The sequence below is a fragment of the Cibotium barometz genome, chromosome 15 (assembly GCF_041138505.1).
Source record: "Cibotium barometz isolate CiBa-2024 chromosome 15, ASM4113850v1, whole genome shotgun sequence".
NCBI lineage: Eukaryota > Viridiplantae > Streptophyta > Polypodiopsida > Cyatheales > Cibotiaceae > Cibotium > Cibotium barometz.
This window is the reverse complement of record NC_141060.1, coordinates 15,934,672-15,958,932: the sequence shown is the minus strand read 5'-3', so window position 1 is coordinate 15,958,932 and position 24,261 is coordinate 15,934,672. Positions and strand designations below refer to the sequence as shown.

Here is a 24,261-nt window from a genome sequence, read left to right as displayed (position 1 = left end):
TATTTTTTCCATATTTTATAGTATTTATTTAGCATTATTTGTCATTTATAAATATAAACTTTATTAAATGACCAGCCAACTTGACCAACCTCCAGTTAATATAAATAGGCTTGCATAGGGATTAGTTTCTCATTCAGTCTTCAGTGTGCTAAGAGCTTTCCTCCTCAGCCCTAGGAATTCCCCTGCCTTCAGCACTAGACTAGTCTTATCCAGCCCTTGGAGTGCTTGAGGTTGCTTCAGCCAGCCTTGTTCATCCAACACCTGCAGTTCAGCAGTCCCTACAGCCCTAGGCGCCTGCATTCAGCATCAGTTCAGTCCTTGATTCAGCATACAGCCTGCCTTTTCTGCATGTGAACCAGCCGTACAGTCATCTGCGTTTACAGTTCAGTTCAGCAGCCATACAGTCACTTGCGTTTCTGTCCAGCAGTAGCACACCTGCGTTTCAGTCCAGCATCATCCCTACAGGTCTGCGTTTCAGTCCACAGCAGTTCTCAGCCCTGAATCATCAGTTTACATCAGTATCCAGCCTTCTGTGCATCATCCATACATGCAACAGTCATCTGATGAAGGTAACATAGCATTCATAGCATTTACAGCATTTACAGCATTCTAACATAGCTTAGAACAGTCCACCATCTTCTTTTCTCAGCCTCAGGTGTGCAGCTCTTCCTCATGCCCTTGGGAAGAGTGCATAGGCTCGAGATCAGTTCATCGAGGTGTTTCTACAGCCGTGTACAGTTCAGCCAAGCTCCGATCCTCCGAGATCTTGCGTTTGGCTTATCTATAGTCCAGAGTCATTCTCTCTAAAGAAATAAAGCAAATACTATCTCGTTATCGGGATAGGGGGCCCTTCAGTGGGTAATTCGGGACCGAATCTGGTGAACAGTTCTCATATCTCTCTCTCATATCTCTTTAAAGTTTGAAGTATTGAAATGGATTGCTAAACTCACGAAACTCAGGATATAGAAGACGGTGTGAGCATTTGTGTGATAGGATCTTCCAATACAAAGACTTCCGCTGCATATCACATTGGTATCAGAGCCAGATTGTCCACACACACCGTATCCTAGCGTGGGGGCATCCTTGGATGGTTAGATTGCGTTCCGGCACGACCACCGACTTCAGCATCATGTCTACAGAAGAGAGTACTCATCAGCCGGAAGACGTCTCCCCCGAAGGAGACCATGTTCTTTCGCCTATAGCAGACACCATAGCTCTTCTTAGAGCTCAGAACCAGCTGCTCATGGAGCGTCTCCAACTCTTGGAGGCAGCAGCACGTTCTTCTCCACCTCCAGCAGCACCCGACTACATCTCCCTCTTCTTTCAGATGGAACAACAAAGGAGAGAGGATGAGGCCCGAAGGAAAAGAGAAAAAGCAGAAAGACGGGACTATGAGGAAGCCCAATGCAGGATCGACGAAGACCAGCGTCAGGCTGAACTCGCCGCTCGGGAACACCAACGTGAGCTTGATTGAGAACGTATGTTACTCGAACACCAACGGGAAAAGGAGGCCATACACTTGAGGTATCAGCAGCTCTTCTCAGTCTTCCCAGTCATAGGTGTCACCAGCCACCAGTCTGCAGTAGCATCAACCACCATCATTCGCAGTCAACCAAACTTCAGTAAGTATGATGGTAAGTGTGTGATCATTCATCAGTTAATCAATTTATTCATTAGTTTAATGCTCATTTTCCTTTAGCTAGGATCAAAGATCCTCAAGACAAAAGTCCACTTAGCGGCTTCCCATCTCAGTGGTGAGGCAATCACTTGGTGGCAGCATTGGTCTAGTATTCATACAGACCAGGCCAGAGGTGTCACAGCCTTTGATTGGGACATCTTTGTCCATGACCTGAAGACCAGATTTCTCCCGCCCCAGTACATGACTGGTCTGAAAGACGAGTTCTATGGACTCAGACAGAACGGATCTCCAGTGCTTCAGTTTTCCGGTAAGGTTATTACTTTAGCACAACAGTTAGGGTTATCTGAGCAGGCCAAGATGGAGCAATTCATTCGTGGATTGGACTCGAACATTCGGTTCACAGTTCGTAACTTTGAACCAAGTACATATGACCGGGCTCTGACTCTCGCTGAGAATGAAGAAATGAAGATGAACGGAGGCAAGGCCAAGCAGTCATCTCAGTCCAGTACCAAACCCCAACAGGGGAAGGGTAATTCATCTTCTAAAGACACTAAGACAGACAACAGTCCTAGCTCTAGTTCAGGGGGTAAGGAATCCAAGCCTAAGAAGATCCCTGAGGAAAAGGCTCAAGCAGGCATCACTGGAGGCTATCTTCCTCCAGAGGAGCAAAGACAGTATCAGTCAGAAAACAGATGTTTTTTCTGTCATACCATTGGGCATGGTAAGAAGGATTGTCCAAAAAGACAAGCGAAGCAAGCCTCCAAAGAGCCTTCTGCCATAGTTGCCGCAGTATCCCCCGCTCCTCCAGACCTACCTGCTACCACCAATGCGGTTTAGATCTTACCTTCTATGCATTCCATGCCATTCGTGGTACTTGATGTTAAGCAGGAGGGTGAGGCAACAACCACACAGAAAAGCCTGATCCGAGCTTATGGCTCTGCCGGGGCCGACAGTTCATAATCCTTTTTGACATGGGCAGTTCTGAGGACGCCATCTCTCCCCAGTTGGCTACCAACATGAGCTGTACCTTAGTGTCCTATCATTTGGAGGTAGACGGGTTTACACCTGGTCTCCGCACCCACATCTCTCAGAAGGCACAACAGTTTTCTTTTCAAGTTCAAAAGGCCTCATTCCAGCGAGATTTCATTGTCTCTTGTTGGGTATGATAATTCAACTATGAATATTGATCAAAACATACTCAAGGTGGATCAAAGCTTGTACAAAACATCATGAACATGAGGGACAAAAACTAGTATATGCAGAAAATTGCTTTGAGATTAACACAAAAAGACACTAATTATGATTAGGCATGAACCAAACTTACATAATCACTTGATCACGACTTGTACCTTATTTAGAGACCCCTCTACCCTATTTTTAGTTACATGAGTTACATGAACCATATGCACCAACCATTTGTAGGCTTTACACCAACCACTGACCACTAGCCTAACCACCACACATTAAATTGGACTAAGGAGTTGGGATTACATTTATCCAACAATCCCCTCTTAAGACCAACTTCTTACAAGAACATGAACAAGTCTAACATACCTCCTTGACACAATGAGTAAGAGCCCCCCCTTAACAACAACATAGGGTGGTGTACTCTCGTCTACAACTCGTCAAGTTGGAACAACATAAGTTTTGACTCAACCACATACATGACATAATTTAAAAAGCATAATCATCATCTACATCTTTTATACTAAGACTAGAACAAAGATTTGTTTCTTTCTGTTGGTTGACTTCTTCAACCACATGTGCCTTTGCTAGCTTTTGATCTCTTTGGTAGCACTTTGCGGATGGATGATTCGTCTTTCCGCAATACTCACAAGGATGTTTGGAGAAACAATCCTTAGTAAGATGATTTGTACGACCACAAATAGTACACTTCTTCTTTGCCGATGTCGAAGTAATAGTATACGCATAAAGATCTATCACATCCTTTGTAACCTTGTCTTCTTCCTGCAAAGAATTTATGATACTTTCCAAGGAAGGGACTGGCTCCTTCTCTTTAAGTACCGTCACAATTTGCCTAAAGCTTGAAGGTAAGCTTTTAAGCAAGATAACAATAGCATCCTCTTCAGGAACAGGAGACTTAACATAAACCAATTGTGTCATTAAGCTCTTCAACCTGTTGATCACAGCTGTTAAGTTTTCATTACTCTCCATGGTTAGATCAAAGAGTTGCATCTTCAAACTGATCTTGGAATGCTTTGCCTTTGCACCAAAAGCACGCTCTAATAATTCCCAAGCTTCCATAGATGACTCAACATTATCAATATAATGAATAAAATCATCTTCCAAAGCAGTAATGATAATACCAAGTGCTTGCTCATCTTTTGCTTGAAGTGCAGCTGTTGTAGCTCTTGTAACTGCAGCAGAAATACCTGCTTCATCTTTAGGAAGTGGCTTGACCGTACTCCACAGATTTTTCTTCATGAGGTAGCCCTTCACCTTGATTTGCTAGGTATGAAACCCAGTTCCGTTGAATTTGTCGGGAAATTTGGAGCTCATGATGATGCAATATGATGCTTGATGTTTATAACTTGCTCATATAGATCATTTAAGCCCAAATAATAATAATATCATCAATATAGATCAAAATAATAAGCACCATGTTGTGGGAGCAAGAGAAGCAGAAAACAGGCGACTGAAAAAATGCTTCGTACAGTAGCTCCTGTGGACCATTTACTACAAGATTTGATATGCTGAATCCTTACATTATAGACTTGAAGCACCTAAGAGGAATTAGACTAATTCATAGAGACGGCGCCGAATGAACGCGATTAGCAAAAAACTGCCCGTTTTGATGGCGACGACGAATTCATGAAGAAGCGATCAAATCCGTCTTTGAGCTGCGTTTGAGGGCTTGCGTGGGAGCAAAGCAAGAGGCCTATATCAAAATATTGAGGTATAATCTCCTCAGATGCAAGCATGGAGGCAATCTACAACATGCTGTCCAAATAGGAAAAATCAGGCTATGGTGATTAAGAGATAGATTAGGGTTTTTGCTAATAAACTAAACCTAATTGAGTCATGCTCTGATACCAAATGTTGGATATGATAATTCAACTATGAATATTGATCAAAACATACTCAAGGTGGATCAAAGCTTGTACAAAACATCATGAATATGAGAGACAAAAACTAGTATATGCAGAAAATTGTTGAGATTAACACAAAAAGACACTAATTATGATTAGGCATGAACCAAACTTACATAATCACTTGATCACGACTTGTACCTTATTTAGAGACCCCTCTACCCTATTTTTAGTTGCATGAGTTGCATGAACCATATGCACCAACCATTTGCAGGCTTTACACCAACCACTGACCACTAGCCTAACCAGCACACATTAAATTGGACTAAGGAGTTGGGATTACATTTATCCAACATCTCTCCTCTTTTGGGATGTGACATGATCTTAGGAATCCAGTGGTTTCGTCAGTATGAACCTATTCCCAAGTGGGGGCAGGACACCTTTATTATCTCTAAAGGTTTTCCTAAGCCTGTCATGATTCGGGGGGATAGGAGCATTCTCGGCGTTCCTATGATTTCTCATCTCCAGGCCCGACGAGCTATGTGCAAGGGAGCAGAAGGAGCATTAATTTATGCTCAAACAGCTTCTATCTCATCAATACCCGCAGTCTCATCATCTTCAGTCCCTCAGTTAGCAGATCTCCTTTCTCATTCAGACATTTTTAAGGATGATCTCCTACCCAGTATCCCACAGTTAGCAGAACCTCCTAGCAAGTTTTCCTCTTGTCTTTCCAAGACTTTCAAGGGCAAGCTAGAACAGCAGTCAGTTCTCAAACGTTTGCAACATGTTCCTTATGGACACATTTTCACAGTCACCACAGACCACCTAGCACTGAAGTGGCTCTCGACGATGGTAAGTGCCCAGTGGAGTGCTCAGCACACTAGACAGGGTCAGCTCTTCCAACAAGTTGGAGGAATGATTAAGTACATCCCTGGTCAGCATAACCCAGTAGCAGGCAGATGTTTGTAGTAGAAAGACCAGCATCCCGACCAGTCAGGAGTCTACCATTCTCAACATCTCTGGAAAAGACTTAGAAGATCAGTATGTCGATTCCGCAGAGTTTGGTACTCAACCCAGTTTGGCTCCCAATTTTGAGCCTGGCCATCATTCAGTTCACAGACAGGCATGTAAGTTTAGACGAGATATCCACTTCAAGGAAGGGAATTGGGTCTCTCAATGCAACATGAAACAAAGATTGAAACAAGTGGGCAAACATTGTCCCAAGCTTTCATTCCGTAGTTTTGGCCCTTTTCCAATAGTTAAGAAGTTAAGTGATGTCTCCATGAAGTTAAAGTTGCCTGCCAAATGGACAATGCATGATGTTTTCCATGTTTCTTGGTGCTGAAACCATATGTTAGTCCAGAAGTGTTTGATGTTTCAGATGAACAGCAGCCAGACGTGGTAGACGAGGCAGAAGTGATTGAGCCTGAGCAGATCCTTCTTCATCGATGGAAGCATGGTTCCGGTCGACGGATTCGTCAGTTCTATACGAAATTTCAAGATCGAGGCACCCACGAAGCCATATGGCTCGACGAGGAGTTCTTCCAGGCGTACCCCCAGTTATTGGCGGACTACTTGGAAGCCATGAACTTGCCGCCAAGCTAATCAGGAGGGAATGTCACATGCACTCTGCACTCAGTGCATGGTGACAAGATGGCTCATCATCAGCAGTGCAATAGTTGTACAGTATTAGAACCCAATAAGATGATATTTGTTGTACGCCGTGACCCCATTGTACATCCTCAGTCCAGGATAAGTCAGGCACGAGCTACGTAGGTCATTCCTCAGTCTTAGCGGGTCAGTCAGTCAGTCAAGTCCCTTAACCCACTTGGAGAGAATCATTCATGCATGTAGAGTCAATAGAAGCCTGAGGGTTTGCATCAGAAAGCACTTTGCATCCTGCATAATATGCATTCATATGCTTGTGCATCATTTAAAACATCCCAGAAGTCTTAGGGAATTTACTAGGATTTATCTGGTATTTTTTTCATATTTTATAGCATTTATTTAGCATTATTTGCATTATTTGTCATTTACAAATATAAACTTTATTAAATGACCAGCCAACTTGACCAACCTCCAGTTAGTATAAATAGGCTTGCATAGGGCTTAGTTTCTCATTCAGTCTTCAGTGTGCTAAGAGCTTTCCTCCTCAGCCCTGGGAATTCCCTTGCCTTCAGCACTAGACTAGTCTCATCTAGCCCTTGGAGTGCTTGAGGTTGCTTCAGCCAGCCTTGTTCATCCAACACCTGCAGTTCAGCAGTCCCTACAGCCCTAGGTGCCTGCATTCAGCATCAGTTCAGTCCTTGATTCAGCATACAGCCTGCGTTTTTTGCATGTGAACCAGCCGTACAGTTATTTTGCGTTTACAGTTCAGTTCAGCAGCCGTACAGTCACTTGCGTTTCTGTCCAGTAGTAGCACACCTGCGTTTCAGTCCAGCATCATCCCTAGAGGTCTGCGTTTCAGTCCACAACAGTTCTCAGCCCTGAATCATCAGTTTACATCAGTATCTAGCCTTCTGTGCATCATCCATACATGCAACAGTCATCTGGTGAAGGTAACATAGCATTCATAAGCATTTACAGCATTCTAACATAGCTTAGAACAGTCCACCGTCTTCTTTTCTCAGCCTCAGGTGTGCAGCCCTTCCTTATGCCCTTGGGAAGAGTGCATAGGCTCGAGATCAGTTCATCGAGGTGTTTCTACAGCCGTGTACGGTTCAGCCAAGCTCCGATCCTCCGAGATCTTGCGTTTGGCTTATCTATAGTCCAGAGTCATTCTCTCTAAAGAAATAAAGCAAATACTATCTCGTTATCGGGATAGGGGGCCCTTCAGTGGGTAATTCGGGACCCAATCTGGTGTACAGTTCTCATCTCTCTCTCTCATATCTCTTTAAAGTTTGAAGTATTGAAATGGATTGCCAAACTCACGAAACTCAGGATACAGAAGACAGTGTGAGCATTTGTGTGACAGGATCTTCCAATACAAAGACTTCCGCTGCATATCACAATCTAGGTATATGACATAGACGAAATCGATGAAACGTTTTGAAACAAAACGAAACACTTCCAAACGAAACACCATTTCATTCAAATTTGATTTTTTTCAAATTAAAAAAGTTATTCTTCGCCTCTTCTTCTTATTTCCCTCTTCACTTTCTTCTCGAGACTTCTCTACATCTCAATTTTCCTATAATAACTGGTAAAGATGAACTGATGAAGTAGACGAAACTTTTCTTGTGACTATGTGTAATAGTTCCCAAATTTGACTACTAGGTCAATTACATTTAATTTCACTCCCAATTGTTGAAATTTGTTACAAGTATTCCACTAGCTCTTTAGTCTCTAATTCTCCCCCAATTTGTTCATCCTCAATGTTTCGCAACACCATTTTTTCCCAAATTTGGCTTCTTAGTTGATTTCACCTAACTTCACACCTAATCTCCAAGTATTCTTTAACTTGGCCGAGAAGTGCGGGAGTGGGTGTGCATCGCTTGACCATGAGCACAATTAAACATTTCTGCATTTAATCGCAGCCATTAAACAATCCACAAAGCTGAAAATAAAAGTTGCACATATAACACTGCATAGAGGCTAGAATCGGCCGACCCCCTTCTTGGAGTATTTTATTACCGAAGGATAAAATATTATGTACAAGCTTTGAGGGCTTTCTCTCCCCATGGGAGATGCCGAATTATCCATATACAACCATAAACCTGTCCTTCATCCAATATGGCTATCTAGCATGTCCTTCCATAGGCGCACAAACATGTATAACAGCTCACATGGCTCTTCCATACGCGTATAAACTTGTATGATAGCCCATATGGCTCTTCCACAAGCACATAAACCTGTAAACCAGCCCATGTGGCTCATTCATGAGCTAATAAACTTGTAAACCAGCCGATGTGGCTCATCCATGAGCTCATAAATGTGTAGACCAGCACATGTACCTTATCCGTGAGCGCATAAACCTGTAGAACAGCCTTTATATCGCATGCAACCAGAAATTTCAGCCAGCTTTAGGATTGTTTTGCTGAAAAACAGCCATCTGGGGTGTGCAAGATGATGTAGAGTAATGAAAATCATCTTCCCCAAGCTGGATATGGCGACGGTGGCTTAGAAATGAGGAGCAATAGTGAAAAAGCAGAGTTTACAGCCTTCACAAACTTGCTTGAAGCTCAAACTCGCCCAAGAGATAACTCTCTCATGTTCAAAATAAGCAAGAAAATGCTACAATGCTATGTGTAGAGCTGAAATGACAAGTGTGAGAACACTTGTCTCACTTTAATCCTCTTATCTTCCACATGTCCCAAATCGATAGGCCAAAAATTCCACAATCTTTGTTGGCTCTCAAGAAGCTAATGCTAGGGTTTGTAGGGCAAAGAAAGCTCACACACTCACACAGGAAGCAAAAACAACCGAGAGAGAGAGAGAGTGGTAGAAAAGCTTGCACGTATGTTCACTTAATAATAAACAAATAGACAAGTACAAGTGATAATAATAAACCTAGTCTAGGTGTCCTATCACACTAAATGCCCAGGGGGGGAAAACTCGTAGGATAAAAAGTGCCCCTGGTAAGTGCCTGTTCACATGTAGCACTACACATCGCATAGAGTGCTTTAAATTCCCCTATAGTGGTAATGTGAACTTGTACAAGGATTCAGATCACTCTCTGTAGGAGAGCAAGCCTAAAGCTTTTCGGAAAACTTCAAACTTCTCTCGAGATAATGCTTTTGTAAACAAATCTGCGATGTTATCGTGTGTAGAGCAGTAGGTCAAAGCGATCTCGCTTGCATGGAGCCTCTCCTTGACATAGTGATAATGTATCTCTGTGCTTGGTACGAGCATGGAAAATTGGATTCCGTGCCACGGCCATAGCACTTTGATTGTCAGTGAGTATGGTGGTGGGTGTCTGCTGATACTCACGAAGATCTGCAAGTAACCTACTTATGTTGGGTGTTGGACTCACACACTCACACACACAAACCTGCACATTAGGGTTAGGTGCAGGGTAGAGAAGCTCACACACAGAAATGAGAGAGAGAGAGAGAGAGCCAAAAGTGTGGTATCCACAAAATGCAAGTCAACCCTTGCATGTGTGCCACATCCATATAATATAGAACTACAAAATATTATATGTGTCCTTTCACACTTGATGTCCAAGGGGAAAAACCACATGGGAAAAAGTGCCCTTGGTTAAGCCCTGTTCACACATAGCACTACCATAAGTGAGCATATGCCTACAAATCCCCCCTGTAGTGGAAGTGTGAACCTGTACAAGGAAGCAGATCACTCTCTGTATGAGAGTAAGCCCAAAGCTTTGCGGAAAGCTTCAAACTTTTCTCGAGGTAAAGCCTTTGTGAATAGATCTGCAACATTATCCTGTGTAGGGCAATAAGATAAACTGATCTCCCCTGCATGTAGCCTCTCTCTGACATAGTGATAATGAATCTCTATGTGCTTGGTACGTGCATGAAATACCGGATTTCGTGCCACGGCCATAGCACTCTGGCTATCAGTGAGAATGGTGGTGGGTGTTTGCTGACACTCACGAAGATCAGTCAATAGTCTCCTCAACCATACACAATCTACTGTAGCTGTAAAGACTGCCCTGTACTCAGCCTCACAAGTAGATGTAGCAACAGTGGGTTGCTTTTTACTCAACCAAGATATGCATGAGCTGCCAAGAAAAAAACAATTCCCACTGGTGGATTGCCTGGTATCATAATCACCAGCCCAATCTGAATCACTGTATGCATAAAGCTGCAAGCTGCCCCCCCTGGGATAGAACAAACCAAGATCCAGGGTACCCTTAAGATATCGAAAAATGCGTTTGACTGCTTGCCAATGCTTTGTGCCTGGGTTGTGCATGAATTTGCTCAACAAAGACACCCCAAAAGATATGTCTGGCCTCGTGTTACACAAGTAAATGAGGCATCCCACTGCTTGGCTATAAAGGCCGGTCTCAAAAGGCTCTCCAATATCATGCATAGTAAGCCGTACACCTGGTTCTACCGGAGTAGAAATGGGCTTACATTCATCCATGTGAAACCTTTTTAGCAAACTTTTTATGTACTTAGTTTGCTGCATAACAATGCCATCATCTGTATGCATAAACTGTATGCCGAGATAGTAGTGTAAAGGCCCCAAATCTGACATATCAAATTCAGCTTTCAAATCAGCTTTGAAATCTGAAATTTGTGCTTTGCTTGTACATGTAATGAGCAAACCATGAGCATGTATCTTATCATACCAAGCTCTTGGAGCTTGCTTTAACCCATACAATGCTTTGTGCAACCTGCATACTTTATGTTCCTCACCAGGAACTACAAAACCAATGGGCTGATTTACACATACTTCCTCCTGTAAATCCCCATTTAAGAATGCAGTTTTGATATCCAATTGATGCACTTTCCATCCTTTATGGGCAGCCAATGCAATCACAGATCTTATTGTGGTCATTCTCGAAGTAGGAGCAAAAGTCTCTTACATTGGTGTTTGATGCCCTTTTGAAGCATATAATCCTTGAATGCATTTGACATGTATTCTCCACCTCTATCTGAGCAAAGTGTTTGGACTTTACATGCACACATATTTTTAGCCATTGCGACAAAGTGTCGAAAGCATGTAAACACATCTTCTTTTGCTTTCAAAGGGTAAGCCCAAGCAAACCTGGAGTAGTCATCAATGAATGTGACAAAGTAAAGATGCCCCCCTATGGATGGTGTCCGCATTGGACCACATACATCACTATGTATGAGCTGTAATTTACTTTCAGCTCTAACAGCTCCATCTTTGGGGAATGGTTTTCGTTGCATCTTTCCCAAAATACACCCCTCACATACATGTCTTGGTGGAGACTCAAGAGGCGGCATATTATCAACCATATGATGCTTCTGCAAAAGCATCAAACTCTGAAAAATTTACATGCCCAAAACGAGCATGCCATAGCTCTACATCATGCATAGCAGAAGTGTGGGCAGCCACTGTATTTGCATCATAAGTGTGCTTGTCATAGCTGTCCAGCTTATACAAGCCTTTGTATCGTGTTCCAGAAGTGACTATTTCATAACCCTTTGATGGGTCTTTTACCAAACACTTCCCGTCTTCAAATTCAACCTTGAAACCCTGGTCGTTTATGGCTGAGACGGAGAGCAGATTTTTCTTTATTCCTGGAACATACAATACATTTTTCATACATATATTGGCACCATTGGCTGCAATAAGTATGACGTTACCAATTCCCTTTACTGGATATGTGGTATGATCTGCACATGATACAGTGCGGCCATTTGAAGCATAAACCAAGTGCTGAAATATATCTTTGCATGAAGTGATGTGGCTCGAAGCACCACTATCAAAATACCATGATGCATTCTGTCTGTCAGATGCAATGCAAGACATATCAGTGTCCGAAGCACTTGGTGTGTCACTAGTGCATGTGACCAAAAAAGTGTACTCTTCCTGGATTACATTAGCTGATTGCTTTGCTTTGTCATCCGAAGAGTCTGCTACTGCATTGCCTGCTTCTTTCTTTTTCTCTTTTGCAATCCTTTTCCTACATTCACTGATGTAGTGTCCAGGCTTATGGCAGTAGTGACATTTGCCCTTCTTTTTGGGCTTGTTTGCATCCCCTTTGTCAGACTTTTCACCACTAGAAGAGGGCTGTCCATGACCAGCCTTGTTAGACTGTTGTCCCCCATGCTTAAAGCTCTTTGCTTTACCCTTGTCCTTGGCTGTAAATGCCTTTTCTCCACCACGGTTGCTCGATATGTTTGCTCTTGTTTGCTCTTCCTGCAAGAGTAAACCCACGAGCTCTTCAAAAGTGACGGGATCACCACCTCCTCTCATCGAGAGGTTGAGAGAGGTGTGAAAGCCCAAGTAGGAAGGCGGTAAAGAATGAAGAGTGTTGGTGACCATCTGTCTGTCTGGGATAACCTCATCAATGTTGAGCAATTGTTCCTGCAAATCTTTCACTTTGGTGAGATGATCTGCCATGGAGTCACCCTCATCCATAGAAAGAAGATCCAATTGCCTCTTCAAGTAGGCAACTCTTGCTTCGTTGCGTACCTGATACATTGCTTCCAATGTGTCCCATGCAAGCTTCGATGTCTTGCATGAACGAATGTGCGGAATAATAGTCCTTTTCACTGAAAGGGCTATCAATGACATGGCCTGTGCGTCTCTAGAGTCCCATCTTTTCTGCTCTTGTGTGGGAGCAGGATCTACATCAAGAGCTCTTTGAGCACCTCTCCTTTGAGGCGTGGCTGGCTTAATGGTCTGTGGGCGTGTGTCATCACCACACACGATGCCCCAAAGCCCTTTGGCTACCAGCAAATTACGGATCATAAAACTCCAGAGTGAGTAGTTAGATCCATCGAGCTTGTCCTCCTGGGTGAGCACACCAAATACATCTGTAGCATTCTATGCCATGTCAACAAAATATATCTGCAAGCAAACCAAGCACCAATGTGCACTGCCAGGCAACCAAATGTCCTGAGCAAATGTATGCCTGCAAACCAAAGCAAGTGTAAACCTGCACCAAATTGTCCAATTACACCCAATGTGTATACATACGCGACAAATCGCAGCTGTAATGCCCAATTACATGCTCCAATCAGAAAATCCCCAATTTGTATGCACTCCAATCGCTTCAATGTGCATCTAATTGGCCAATTTTCAGAAAAGCCCCAAATTTCTGCAAATGTAAGAGCTTCAATTTGCCAATTTTGACCTCAATTTTGAAAACCCCCAAATTTCTGCAAATAAGAGAGGTTCAATTTGCTGATTTTGACCTCAATTTCAAAAACCCCCAAATTTTTGCAAATTAGAGAGGTTCATTTTGCTGATTTTGACCTCAATTTCAAAAACCCCCAAATTGCAGGCAAAGCAAAATGCTCAATTTTTTCAATTTGTCCTAAAATTGATAAATCCCCCAAATTTCTTGACTCCTGTACCGCCTGCAAATTCAAATCTTCTTGGCAAACCCCCAAAATATGTTGAATCTGCCTGCAAACCTTATTTTGTTTACTGAAACAAAGGTACCTGGGCAGCAATTTTTGCACAGCCGGGGAGACGTTGCAGGTGGAGACTCAACAATGAGAAGGACACGAATATGGAGGCTGCTGCGTGTAGCTGGCAGCAAGGTGGAGGCTGTGGAGGGAGTTGTTGTAGGGAGTCGAACAAGTGGGAGGTGTGCAAGCAGTCGAATGTTGGGTAGTCGAGCTGGTGGCAGGCAGGCGAGCAGGCGGAAGCGGAAGCCGTGGGCCAGCACGGGGAGCGAGCAGATGTAACTGGAGTCGTCGGTGAAACGGCGAGCACAGGTCAGAAGCGGAAGCCGGTGTCGGCTCTGGGCGTTGGCGGAGCAGCAGAGGGACGACGTGGGCGGCGGGTCAAGACGGAGCACAGTCGGCCTGAACGGAGATGCCGGACGGCAGGAGCGACGGAGTCGTCGGCCGGCGGTTGCTGTGACGGAGCGCAGGGCGACGACTGTGACGGAGACGAGACGTCCGGTGGCTGATCTGCAGGCGTCGACGGAACGGAGGGGCGATGCCTGTGCTGACCGTCGACGGGACTGGGTTGGTGACGCTGACGGGACTACGGCGGCTATTGACGACGGTGCCGCCCGCGAGCTGGGCGGAGGTGGTGGCTCCCCACTAGTGCCGCCCGTCTCTGGCGGCCGGATGGTTGAGCAACTGGACGGAACCGGTGGACGGAAGCCACGGACGGACGGACGGACGTCGACGGAAAAACACAGCGTCGACGGAAATTCGCAGTCGACGGAAAAAACACAGCGTCGACGGAATTTCACAGTTTTTTTCTGCAGATTCACACAAGCACTGCTCCGGGGCAAGCTCCCAGCTCTGATACCAAATGTTGGGTGTTGGACTCACACACTCACACACACAAACCTGCACATTAGGGTTAGGTGCAGGGTAGAGAAGCTCACACACAGAAATGAGAGAGAGAGAGAGAGAGAGCCAAAAGTGTGGTATCCACAAAATGCAAGTCAACCCTTGCATGTGTGCCACATCCATATAATATAGAACTACAAAATATATTATGTGTCCTTTCACACTTGATGTCCAAGGGGAAAAACCACATGGGAAAAAGTGCCCTTGGTTAAGCCCTGTTCACACATAGCACTACCATAAGTGAGCATATGCCTACAACTTAGCCATACACAATCTACCGTAGTGGTGAAGGTTGCTCTATACTTAGCTTCACAGGTAGATGTGGCAATAGTGGGTTGCTTTTTACTTAACCATGATATGCATGAACCGCCCATAAAAATACAATTCCCATTGGGAGATTGTCGAGTGTCATAATCACCAGCCCAGTCTGAATATTGATGCATGGAGATGCAAACTGCCTCTCCCCGGGATAGAACAATCCAAGATTCAGGGTGTCCTGAAGATGGCAAAAATGCGTTTCACAGCTTGCGAATGTTGTCCCTGTCCTGTGCACAAATTTGCTCGACTGGGACACACCAAACTGAATATCTGGGTGTGTATTGCACAAGTATATGAGGCAGCCCACTGCCTGACTATACAGGCTCATGTAATAAGGCTCTCTTGCATCATACATGCTCAATTTGAGCCCGGTTCTACTGGTGTAGAAATAGGCTTACAATCTTGGAAGCCAAAGGTATGCACGAGTTTCTGTATGTATTTGGATTGAAGCATAAAAATGCCTTCATCCATCTGCACAAATTGTATGCCCAAGTAATATTACAATAAACCCAAATCTGACATTTCAAATGAGGCCTTTAATGCAGCTTTGAAAGCTGAAATTGCATTCTCATTATTTCGTGTCAAAAGCATGTTATCCATGTAGACTACGAGCGTAATCAAAATACCATGACCCTCTTTGACATAGAGGGTGCTCTTAGTTGGACTATTGTTGAATCCATGGCTGGTCAAGTATGCATGAATTTTCTCATACCAAGCTCTTGGAGATTGTTTGAGACCATAAAGTGCTTTGCGGAGGTTGCACACTTTGCCTTCTTGAACATGCATCAGAAATCCAATAGGCTGACTTACATAAACTTCTTCCTGCAAGTCTCCAATAAGAAAAGCTGTTTTTATATCCAATTGATGCACTTTCCATCCATGATGGACAGCCAATGCAACAACACATCTAATAGTCGTAAGTTGAGTAGTAGGTGCAAAAGTCTCATCATAGTCTATGTCCTTCTGTTGGGCATAACCTTTGGCCACAAGATGGGCCTTGTACCTATCAATAGTACCATCAGATTTCCGTTTGACTTTGTACACCCATTTTGTGCCAATGGGTTTCTTGCTTGGAGGCAAGTCAACCAAATGCCAAGTGCTGTTCTTATGGATAGCATCCATCTCTGATTGCATGGCTTCCATCCAATGCTCATTCTCTTGAGCCTCTTCAAGTGAATATGGCTTATCTTCATCACAAATAGTACTCATGCATAATACATTTGCTTGTTCTTGAGCACTTCTAGAGCTAGCTCGTGTCCTTCCAGGTAGAGGAGCTGAAATTTTTCTCGCTTACAATGTACGAACCAGCCAACGAGGCAGTGTTCTAGCTTCTTGCATGGCTGTCCACTCTTCCTGAACAGCTTCTTGTACAATATGAGGAGTAATAGGCTGATTTGGGGGTTGGTTTTCAGTACCCATAGGCTGTCTAATATGCATTTCTTGCGGTTGGTTTCATGTTCTATCTATGCCCAATGGAATCAGCCCCTCAAACATATTCTGTGGACCATTTTCAAAGTGTTTGCTAAACTTTGCAAGTGGCTGTGCTGAATTTCAGTAAATAGTAAATACAACATCTCTACTTTCAAAAATCTTTTGACTGCATGGATTGTAGAGACGGTATCCCTTGCTGCTACTGATGTAGCCCACAAATATGCATTTGATTGCCTTGTCATCCAACTTGCCACTAAGCTGTGAAGGCACATGAGCATATGCAAAGAAACCAAAAATTTTGAGATGGTTTCCTAGCATACCAGGTCTCAAAAGGAGTGATGGTCTTCAAAGCCTTCGTAGGGCACCTGTTCAAAACATGTGTAGCACACATAATTGCCTCCATCCAGAATTTGAGGCAGATTCTTGCCCTTAACCATACATCTTGCCATCTCTATCAATGACATGTTCTTCCTTTCTGCTACACCATTTTGTTGTGGTGTGTAAGGCAAAGTGCATTGATGCTTTATGCCTCTTTCTGCAAAATATGTCTTAAATGCATCTGCCATGTATTCCCCTCCTCGATCTGAGGAGAGGGTTTGTACTTTGTAATCTATCTCATTTTCAGCTTTAGCAACAAAATGCTAAAAACACATGAAGACTTTAGACTTTGCCCTCAAAGGGTAAACCGAAGTAAATCTCGAAGAGTCATCAATGAATGTTACAAAGTATAGATGCTTCCCAAATGATGGTGTCCCCATGGGACCACACACATCACTGTGTATGAGCTATAATTTCTAGACAGACCTTACAGATCCATCCTTGGGGAAGGCATTTCTATGCATCTTGCCCAAAATGCATCCTTCACATACATGTTGTGACATGCTTTGGGTTCATTGTTGCTTCCACAAAAGCTAGATGTGGAGCACTCATAAATACATTAGGTCGAAGTGCAACTGTGGTATGCCATAACTTTGCTTCTTGCATGGTAGAAGTATAAGTGGTGGCCAAGCATGCATCTTGTCCATTCTTCTCGTATGTGTCCAATTGATACAAGCCTTGGTACAATGTGCTAGAAGCGACTATAGCATAATCTTTCTCTCTATTTTTCACTGTGCATCTGTCATCCTCAAAGTTCACAGCATAGATAGCAAATTCATCTTGATTGCAGGCACATACAACACATCTGAAATGCATAGGTCTGAACCATCTGCCAATTGTGAGCATAATCTCACCAATGCCTTGTATTGGAGATGAAGAATTGTTTGCACATGTGACCTTCTTCACTCTTGGGGCAGCCCTCAATGACATGAACAAATCCTTCTTTGATGTAATGTGTCTAGAAGCCCCACTATCAAAGTACCAATTGACTTGTTTCTCATTCACATTGAGAGACAAGTGCTCCTGTGATGCATCATAACTACATACCAAGAATGCCCAATCATCGTGCACAAAGTGAGTTGAATCCTCAGCCCTTATTGCAAGCATATTGGAAGAGTCCACTGACAAACTTGATTCCTTTTTCCTCTCTTTAGTCTTCTTACACTCACTAATGTAGTGCCCTGGTTTCTTGGAGTAGTGACACTTGCCCTTCTTCTTGGGCTGATTTGCATCACTTTTGCATGGCTATCTAGAATCAGCCTTGGGTTGATAGCCACTCTATGGAAGACTTATTCTTCTACATTTGTTCCTCTTGTAATAGCAAACCAACCAACTCCTCAAACAATAGGGGTTGAGGGTTGCCCTTCAATGACAAGGTGAGAGAAGTGTGGAAGTTGAGGTACGACTCTGGCAATGAATTCAATGTCTTGAATACAAGTTCTTTTTACGGTACGACTTCATCTATATTGAGCAATTTTTTTGTAAGATCTTGGATCTTAGTTATATAATCAGCCATACTGTGATGTTCTTTCATGTCCAAGTTTTCAAGCTCTTTCTTCAAAAAGGCAACTTTGGCCTCATTCTTGGCCTGATACATGGTCTCCAAGACTTCCCATGCATGCTGTGACGTTTTTTACCTGAGCGAATGTGTGGGATAATTGATCTCTTCACTAATAAAGAGATCACTGCCATGGCTTGGGCATCACGTGCATTCCACCTTTTTTGCTTCGGAGTGGCCTATAGGCTGTGCAGCCTACTGAGCACCTCGCCTTGGAGTGGCAGGTGCAATGTCTGTGCATGACGAGGTTCATCCCTGTTCACATAACCCCACAGACTTTTAGCCACAAGAAGATTTTCGACCATAAAGCTCCAAAGTGAATAGTTGGTGCCATCCAACTTATCCTCTTGAGTGAGTACACCAATTACATCAGTTGCATTCTGTGCCATAATGACTGTATGCACAAGCTGCAAGTAGACCAGAAACATCTGTAGGCCAAAACGAAAAGCACTGCTGCGCTATACTAGGGAACTTGGAAGTCCCTGTGCAAAGATTTGCCCACAAAAAATGCAAATAGAGGTTGTAACCTCCTTCCAATGTGCTGGTTTTGTGCCCTAATAACACCAAGCTTACAACCTGTATTAAATGCTTGCAATGGAGCACTAATGTGGCTCCCAAATAGAAAAGCTCCAAAATTTTCAAATTGCAAAGTATGAAAATTACCTGTATCAATCCGTAACCACAGGACCGCTTGTATAGGAGCTTGTACAGAAAGCTGTATGATAGGGTCTTGGACAACTGTACAGGGCTGGGCGAACACAGATCTGCAGGCGAAACTCTAATTAGGATTGGTTGTGCAGTTGTACGAGCAAGTTGTACAGGCTTGAAATTAGGGTTTTCAGATTTAGACCAGATTTGTAATTCCGAGATGTCGTGTAGTGTCCCGTGTATGAAGGGTTTGGGAAGATTTAGAGTAGAAATCCTAAAACGGGCTGAAAACCTAAAATCTGCAGAAACCCCCAAAGGGTGGGAACCAAGGGCTATGATACCAAATGTTGGCTCTCAAGAAGCTAATGTCAGGGTTTGCAGGGCAAAGAAGCTCACACACTCACACAGGAACCTGGAGAGAGGGTGGCATAAGAGCTTGCACGTATGTTCACTCAATAATAAACAAATAGACAAGTGCAAGTGATAATAATAAACCTAGTCTAGGTGTCCTGCACACTGAATGTCCAGGGAGAAAAAACCCGTAGGATAAAAAGTGTCCCTGGTAAGTGCCTGTTCACATGTAGCACTACACATACGCATAGAGTGCCTTCAATCTTTAGCTCTAAAATTATCCCAGATGATTGCTAATTTCACAATGGCGCTTTGGCAATCCTTGATCTCTGTTGAATCCCAAAGGTAATGACGCGAATGGAAATTCCATTAGAGATCGCCCAAAATAGCAACTTTTCCTAAAATTTAGGAGATGATCTCTTTGTGTTCCACCACACAAGAAATACATGTAAGCACCATGTAGAAACATGTTTCATTGCTCGATCTCTTCCAAATATCCTCAAGAGTTCGCCATTCATACTTTCCACTTGTTGTTTGAGCTCCAAAGCCCATTTCTGTGTCCAAGAAACCGTCTCGAGTGCTTGGACCATGCTACGAACACTTGGTCCTCTATACTGGAGAATCTCCCATTCCCAAAGCTTGTACGTTCTTGATTTTTTGGGCATCCAAAGCCCATCCACACACATGAATTCTGGAAATACGCAAAACGGTGACATATTCCACTAGATCTTCAATTTCTCACTTTCTTCCAGTTTATAAATCCCAATTTCATACTTAGGCCTCAATTGTTGATTCAACTGCTCACACCCTATTGTTGATTCAACTTCTCACTTTCCCCTAATTTGTAAATCCCAATTTCATACTTTCAACCCCAATCACATCTAACTTCACACCCAACTATTGAAATTTCTTGCATTTTCCTTGATTTCCAAATTTAATTTGACAAGTTTGACTTCCAAACCTCTCCATTTCGTCCATAGAGATGAAACGAAATGTTTCTTGTGACTCTGGCTTTGTAGGACACCTCAGACCTCCAGTAGACATTTTTTGGGGCCCACGAGGCGACCACCACCTAGGCTCTTGCCTGGACTAGAGAGAGGATAGACATCTGAACCAAGGCCGTGTGCCTTTGGCACCATTTCACCTGGGGAGTCACTAGAGAGGCCATGGTCTCTCTCTCGAGTGAGACGTTCCCATCCTTGGAGATCACCTCGCGAGTGCTACATGTGTATCGTTATTGTTAGCTGAAAGCATGAAGTTTATTTTGCAGGTATCAATTTATACCTCAAGTTATTTTTTTAAATGCCCTCTTTGGGTACCTTTCCATCTTGATCATCGTCAAGTGGTGTACGGGCTCTACGGCCGATCTCTACCATGTCATGATTTACATGTTCCTTAGTCCAACTAGTGATTTAGGAGACAACCAACTGTTTCCGGGACAAAGATATCTTCAGGTAATTATGTATGGTGGATTGGTTTTCTTTTCTGACCGTCGTGTTTGACTGTGCTGAATCTTGACTAAACCGTAGTCTGATTGTCTTTCTAGATTACACTTCTCCTCTTAGCTTTCGTGGCAGTTCCTTGGATGCTTCTCCCAAAACCATTGATTTTGAGATGGCGGCACCATCAGGTACATACTGAGATTTAATTTCTAGAATCTTATAGTGTGAATACACAGTGTTATCAATATGCAAATAATAAGCGAATAAATGGATATGTATGCGTGTGCGTGTGCGTGCGTATATAATGTATGTCACATGCATGCTTTGAGCAAGATGCACATGTACAGAGTTTTGCAGCTTCTATAAGCATTTACCTGTTGCTCAAGTAGAGGACAACAAATCAGCAGTTAGCATTGTAGCTGTTTGTGCATTTATGCATAGACAGATCTGAGTTTGGATGTACCCATTGTATACATTCATGTTTTGCAATATGCTGTAGGTTAGGTCTGTATTCGCAACATTAATGATTAGCGTTAATCAGCATTAGCTAGCATCAATCTACTTTGGCTCTTGCAATCATGTTACAATATGGGTAATGTTTGTGTGCACGCATACATGTATGTATGCTCGTGTGTATATATGCATCATTTTTTTTTTCATGAGGTCTTGTTCCATTCCTAGTTGCACATGGGAATTTCACCTGGCTACACACACCATACTCTACTCACCACACACACACACTGGAGTATCACAAGGGGATACCACCCTTCCAAATATTGACCACTTTGTAGGCACTGGACAAGCGCGGGACGAGCTCCACAAGTAAGTCGCTCGGCCGATCGGAGTGAACACCCTGCACAGCTTTGGTAGAATTGGGCATCTCAAGTTGAGTCACGATCTTTGATGTCCATAGCAACCATTGTCCTTGATACAGACCGTGAGCTTGAAAGGCAAGCATTGCACACTGTTGTCGTGCAAGATCGCCGAAGAGGAGGGTGGAATCAAGCGCCGAGGACGATCGGACAATGACAGCCTAAGGTGTGTGGATGGCAGCCTACGTGCCCACCTGCAAGTGAATACACCCTTAGTATGAGGTTTCGCCAAGAGGATTTGAACCCAGGACCTCCCATAGAAAGTCCAAAGCCAATGGACAAAGGACATTGGGGTTAATATATGGATGTGAGTAATATGAAGATTGCTTAAATTGAGTTCCCAGTATGTGTTCATTTGGTGAACAACTGAGTTTTTTTTTTTTTGGGTTATCAAATATATGGATGTGAATGAGTTTGAGGAAAATCGTTAAATTCGAGCAGTATGCATGGGTATGGAAATGTTGCTTGAAGCAATGATCCTATGTGTTGCCCTTCTACGGACGTTCAGCAGTTTGATAACACTACATGGCTTATCCGTATTGTTGCAGAAATCGCAAGGACATACATATGCCATACTTGATTCGGTCGACCTTGACCATGAAAGCGGTGATGCAGACCTCGAGGAGTTTGAGTTCAGTGAGATCTTTGTGCATCAAATGATTCACACTATAGAGTTTGTCTTGGGTGCTGTCTCGAATACTGCCTCGTACCTTCGTCTCTGGGCCCTCAGGTATGAGAACTTTCTCTATGTAGATCTTAAAGGACAGTTTAATTTTAGCGCAAGGTTATATACTAACAATTATATATGTTTTTTATGTCAGTCTGGCACATTCAGAGTTGTCTTCTGTATTTTATGACAGAGTTTTAGTTCTGGCTTGGGGGTAAGTTTTCTCTTTCAACAGTTCTGTGATGTGTATCAAAAGCAAGCATGATTGCTGATGGAATTACTTAGTAGACTCGTGGCATACGCATGTGTGCACACTGTCTGCATTTGGAGGGTGGGGGATGTGTGTGTGTGTGAATAGCTCTTATGTTTTAAATATTTATATAATTTTCTGTACATATACATATATGTGTATATGTAAATGTATGTTTGTGTGTGCGCGTGTATGTTTGTTTAATTTTTTCAACTGGCCTTTTGGCCCAAGATCCTCCCATAGTTACTAAATTTCACTGTCCCATAGACAGCCGCCCATAGGCACTTATTTATCCACCCGTAGGCTATGCCAAAGGAAGCACCAAGGAGGGTTTTGAACACAGGACCTCTTGGTCCTAGGCAAACACCTTCACCACTTAAGCTATCACCTACCTCATTGGCTGCGTGTATGTTTATTTATGTGTATGTATACAAATATTTAACACCCTTTGCTGTACACTGATTATGTAGAGAAGAGAGCACAGGATGCATGTTTGCCAACACTTCAGGCTAATAAACAATGATAACGCCTTCTTATTGGAAGACTGACATAAATCAAAGCTGGTGCACTTAACCCCCCCCCAAAAAAAGACATACACAGTTAGAAGTCTTACGCTGTTTTTATTGTTAACTGGTCTTGCATGTACAGGTACCAGAACGTGATTATCATCATTGTTGGATTGATCGTCTTTATTTGTGCTACTGTTGGTGTGCTGCTGTGTATGGAGACTCTCAGTGCCTTTCTGCATGCATTGCGGTTGCATTGGGTAGAGTTCCAAAACAAGTTCTATGAGGGGGATGGCTACAAGTTCAACCCATATTCTTTTGCAGCCATCGAAGAGGATGATTAAGGGCACCGGACATCATTGATAGACAGGCAATGTTAAGGGTCTTTACACAAACAAAACACTTGGCACCGGACATCATTGATAATTAGAGTGGAAATGTTACCTGTTGAATCCCATGGAATTCCCGGCCACCTTCAGATTCTTAGACAGGTTTTTGATAGGCTCAAGGGGCCCGAGATTCCTTTACCAGCATTTTTGATTCATGCTATCTTACAAGCTGAGTCGGAAGGGCTCCAGGGATGTTTATGATTTTTTTTTTTTTTGTGTGGCATTTGATAGCAGTCCGTTCCTATTGATCATCAATTATTATTTTTGTTTGTAATAGAAGATTCAGGTTGCTATATTGGAATCCGATGTATTTTTCCCTTGCCAATTTCGGCATATTAGTATTTCAAATCTTGAAATAAGTAGTTTGAAGGCCCCGCACGCCTTTAACATATCTTTTTTTTTTTTTTTTGGCTTGTTGATTGATGGAATTGCATAACGCATGAATAATATAAATTTGAATTTTTGTTTGTGACCCTCTCTAATGAATTGACACGCTTGGTGTGTGGTAACTTAGTTTGGGATGCTAATGCATTTATGCTAAAATTCCCACTTTGCATTAAAAAAAAGTGCCACAATTTATATACATCCATGTTATATGGTTGAGAATGCTTGATTTTTGCTTAAAAAGAATTAAATTTTCCCTTATATACTTGAGTAATAAAATGCCTGACAAGGCTCGTAAAAAAATGTTCCAACCTTTTTAGTTACTAACCATGTATGCATAAGATAAAAGTCTCTTCTTTTTATCACTTGTTTTCACTAGAAAGGTGAATCCCTAAAGCGTCCATCACAAGGTGAAGGTTTGGAACGCTTTTGTGGTAAACATCAATGAATATACATGGAGT

General features: G+C 43.0%; 1 protein-coding gene across 2 annotated transcripts in view; it reads left to right on the top strand.

Moving 5' to 3' along the window:
• The window catches only part of LOC147631006 (V-type proton ATPase subunit a3-like), a 64,873-nt gene extending 41,066 nt beyond the window's left edge, over positions 1 to 23,807 (top strand). The window contains exons 14-18 of one of the 2 annotated variants that reach the window (XM_086809339.1): positions 20,561 to 20,744; positions 20,837 to 20,920; positions 22,153 to 22,334; positions 22,426 to 22,485; positions 23,170 to 23,807. In XM_086809339.1, coding sequence (XP_086665465.1) covers positions 20,561 to 20,744; positions 20,837 to 20,920; positions 22,153 to 22,334; positions 22,426 to 22,485; positions 23,170 to 23,371 — 712 coding nt within the window. In that variant the 3' untranslated portion in view covers positions 23,372 to 23,807. The remainder of the gene's footprint in view (positions 1 to 20,560; positions 20,745 to 20,836; positions 20,921 to 22,152; positions 22,335 to 22,425; positions 22,486 to 23,169) is intronic. The other variant, XM_086809340.1, reaches the window with a different exon arrangement.
• The last annotated feature ends 454 nt before the right edge of the window (positions 23,808 to 24,261 follow it).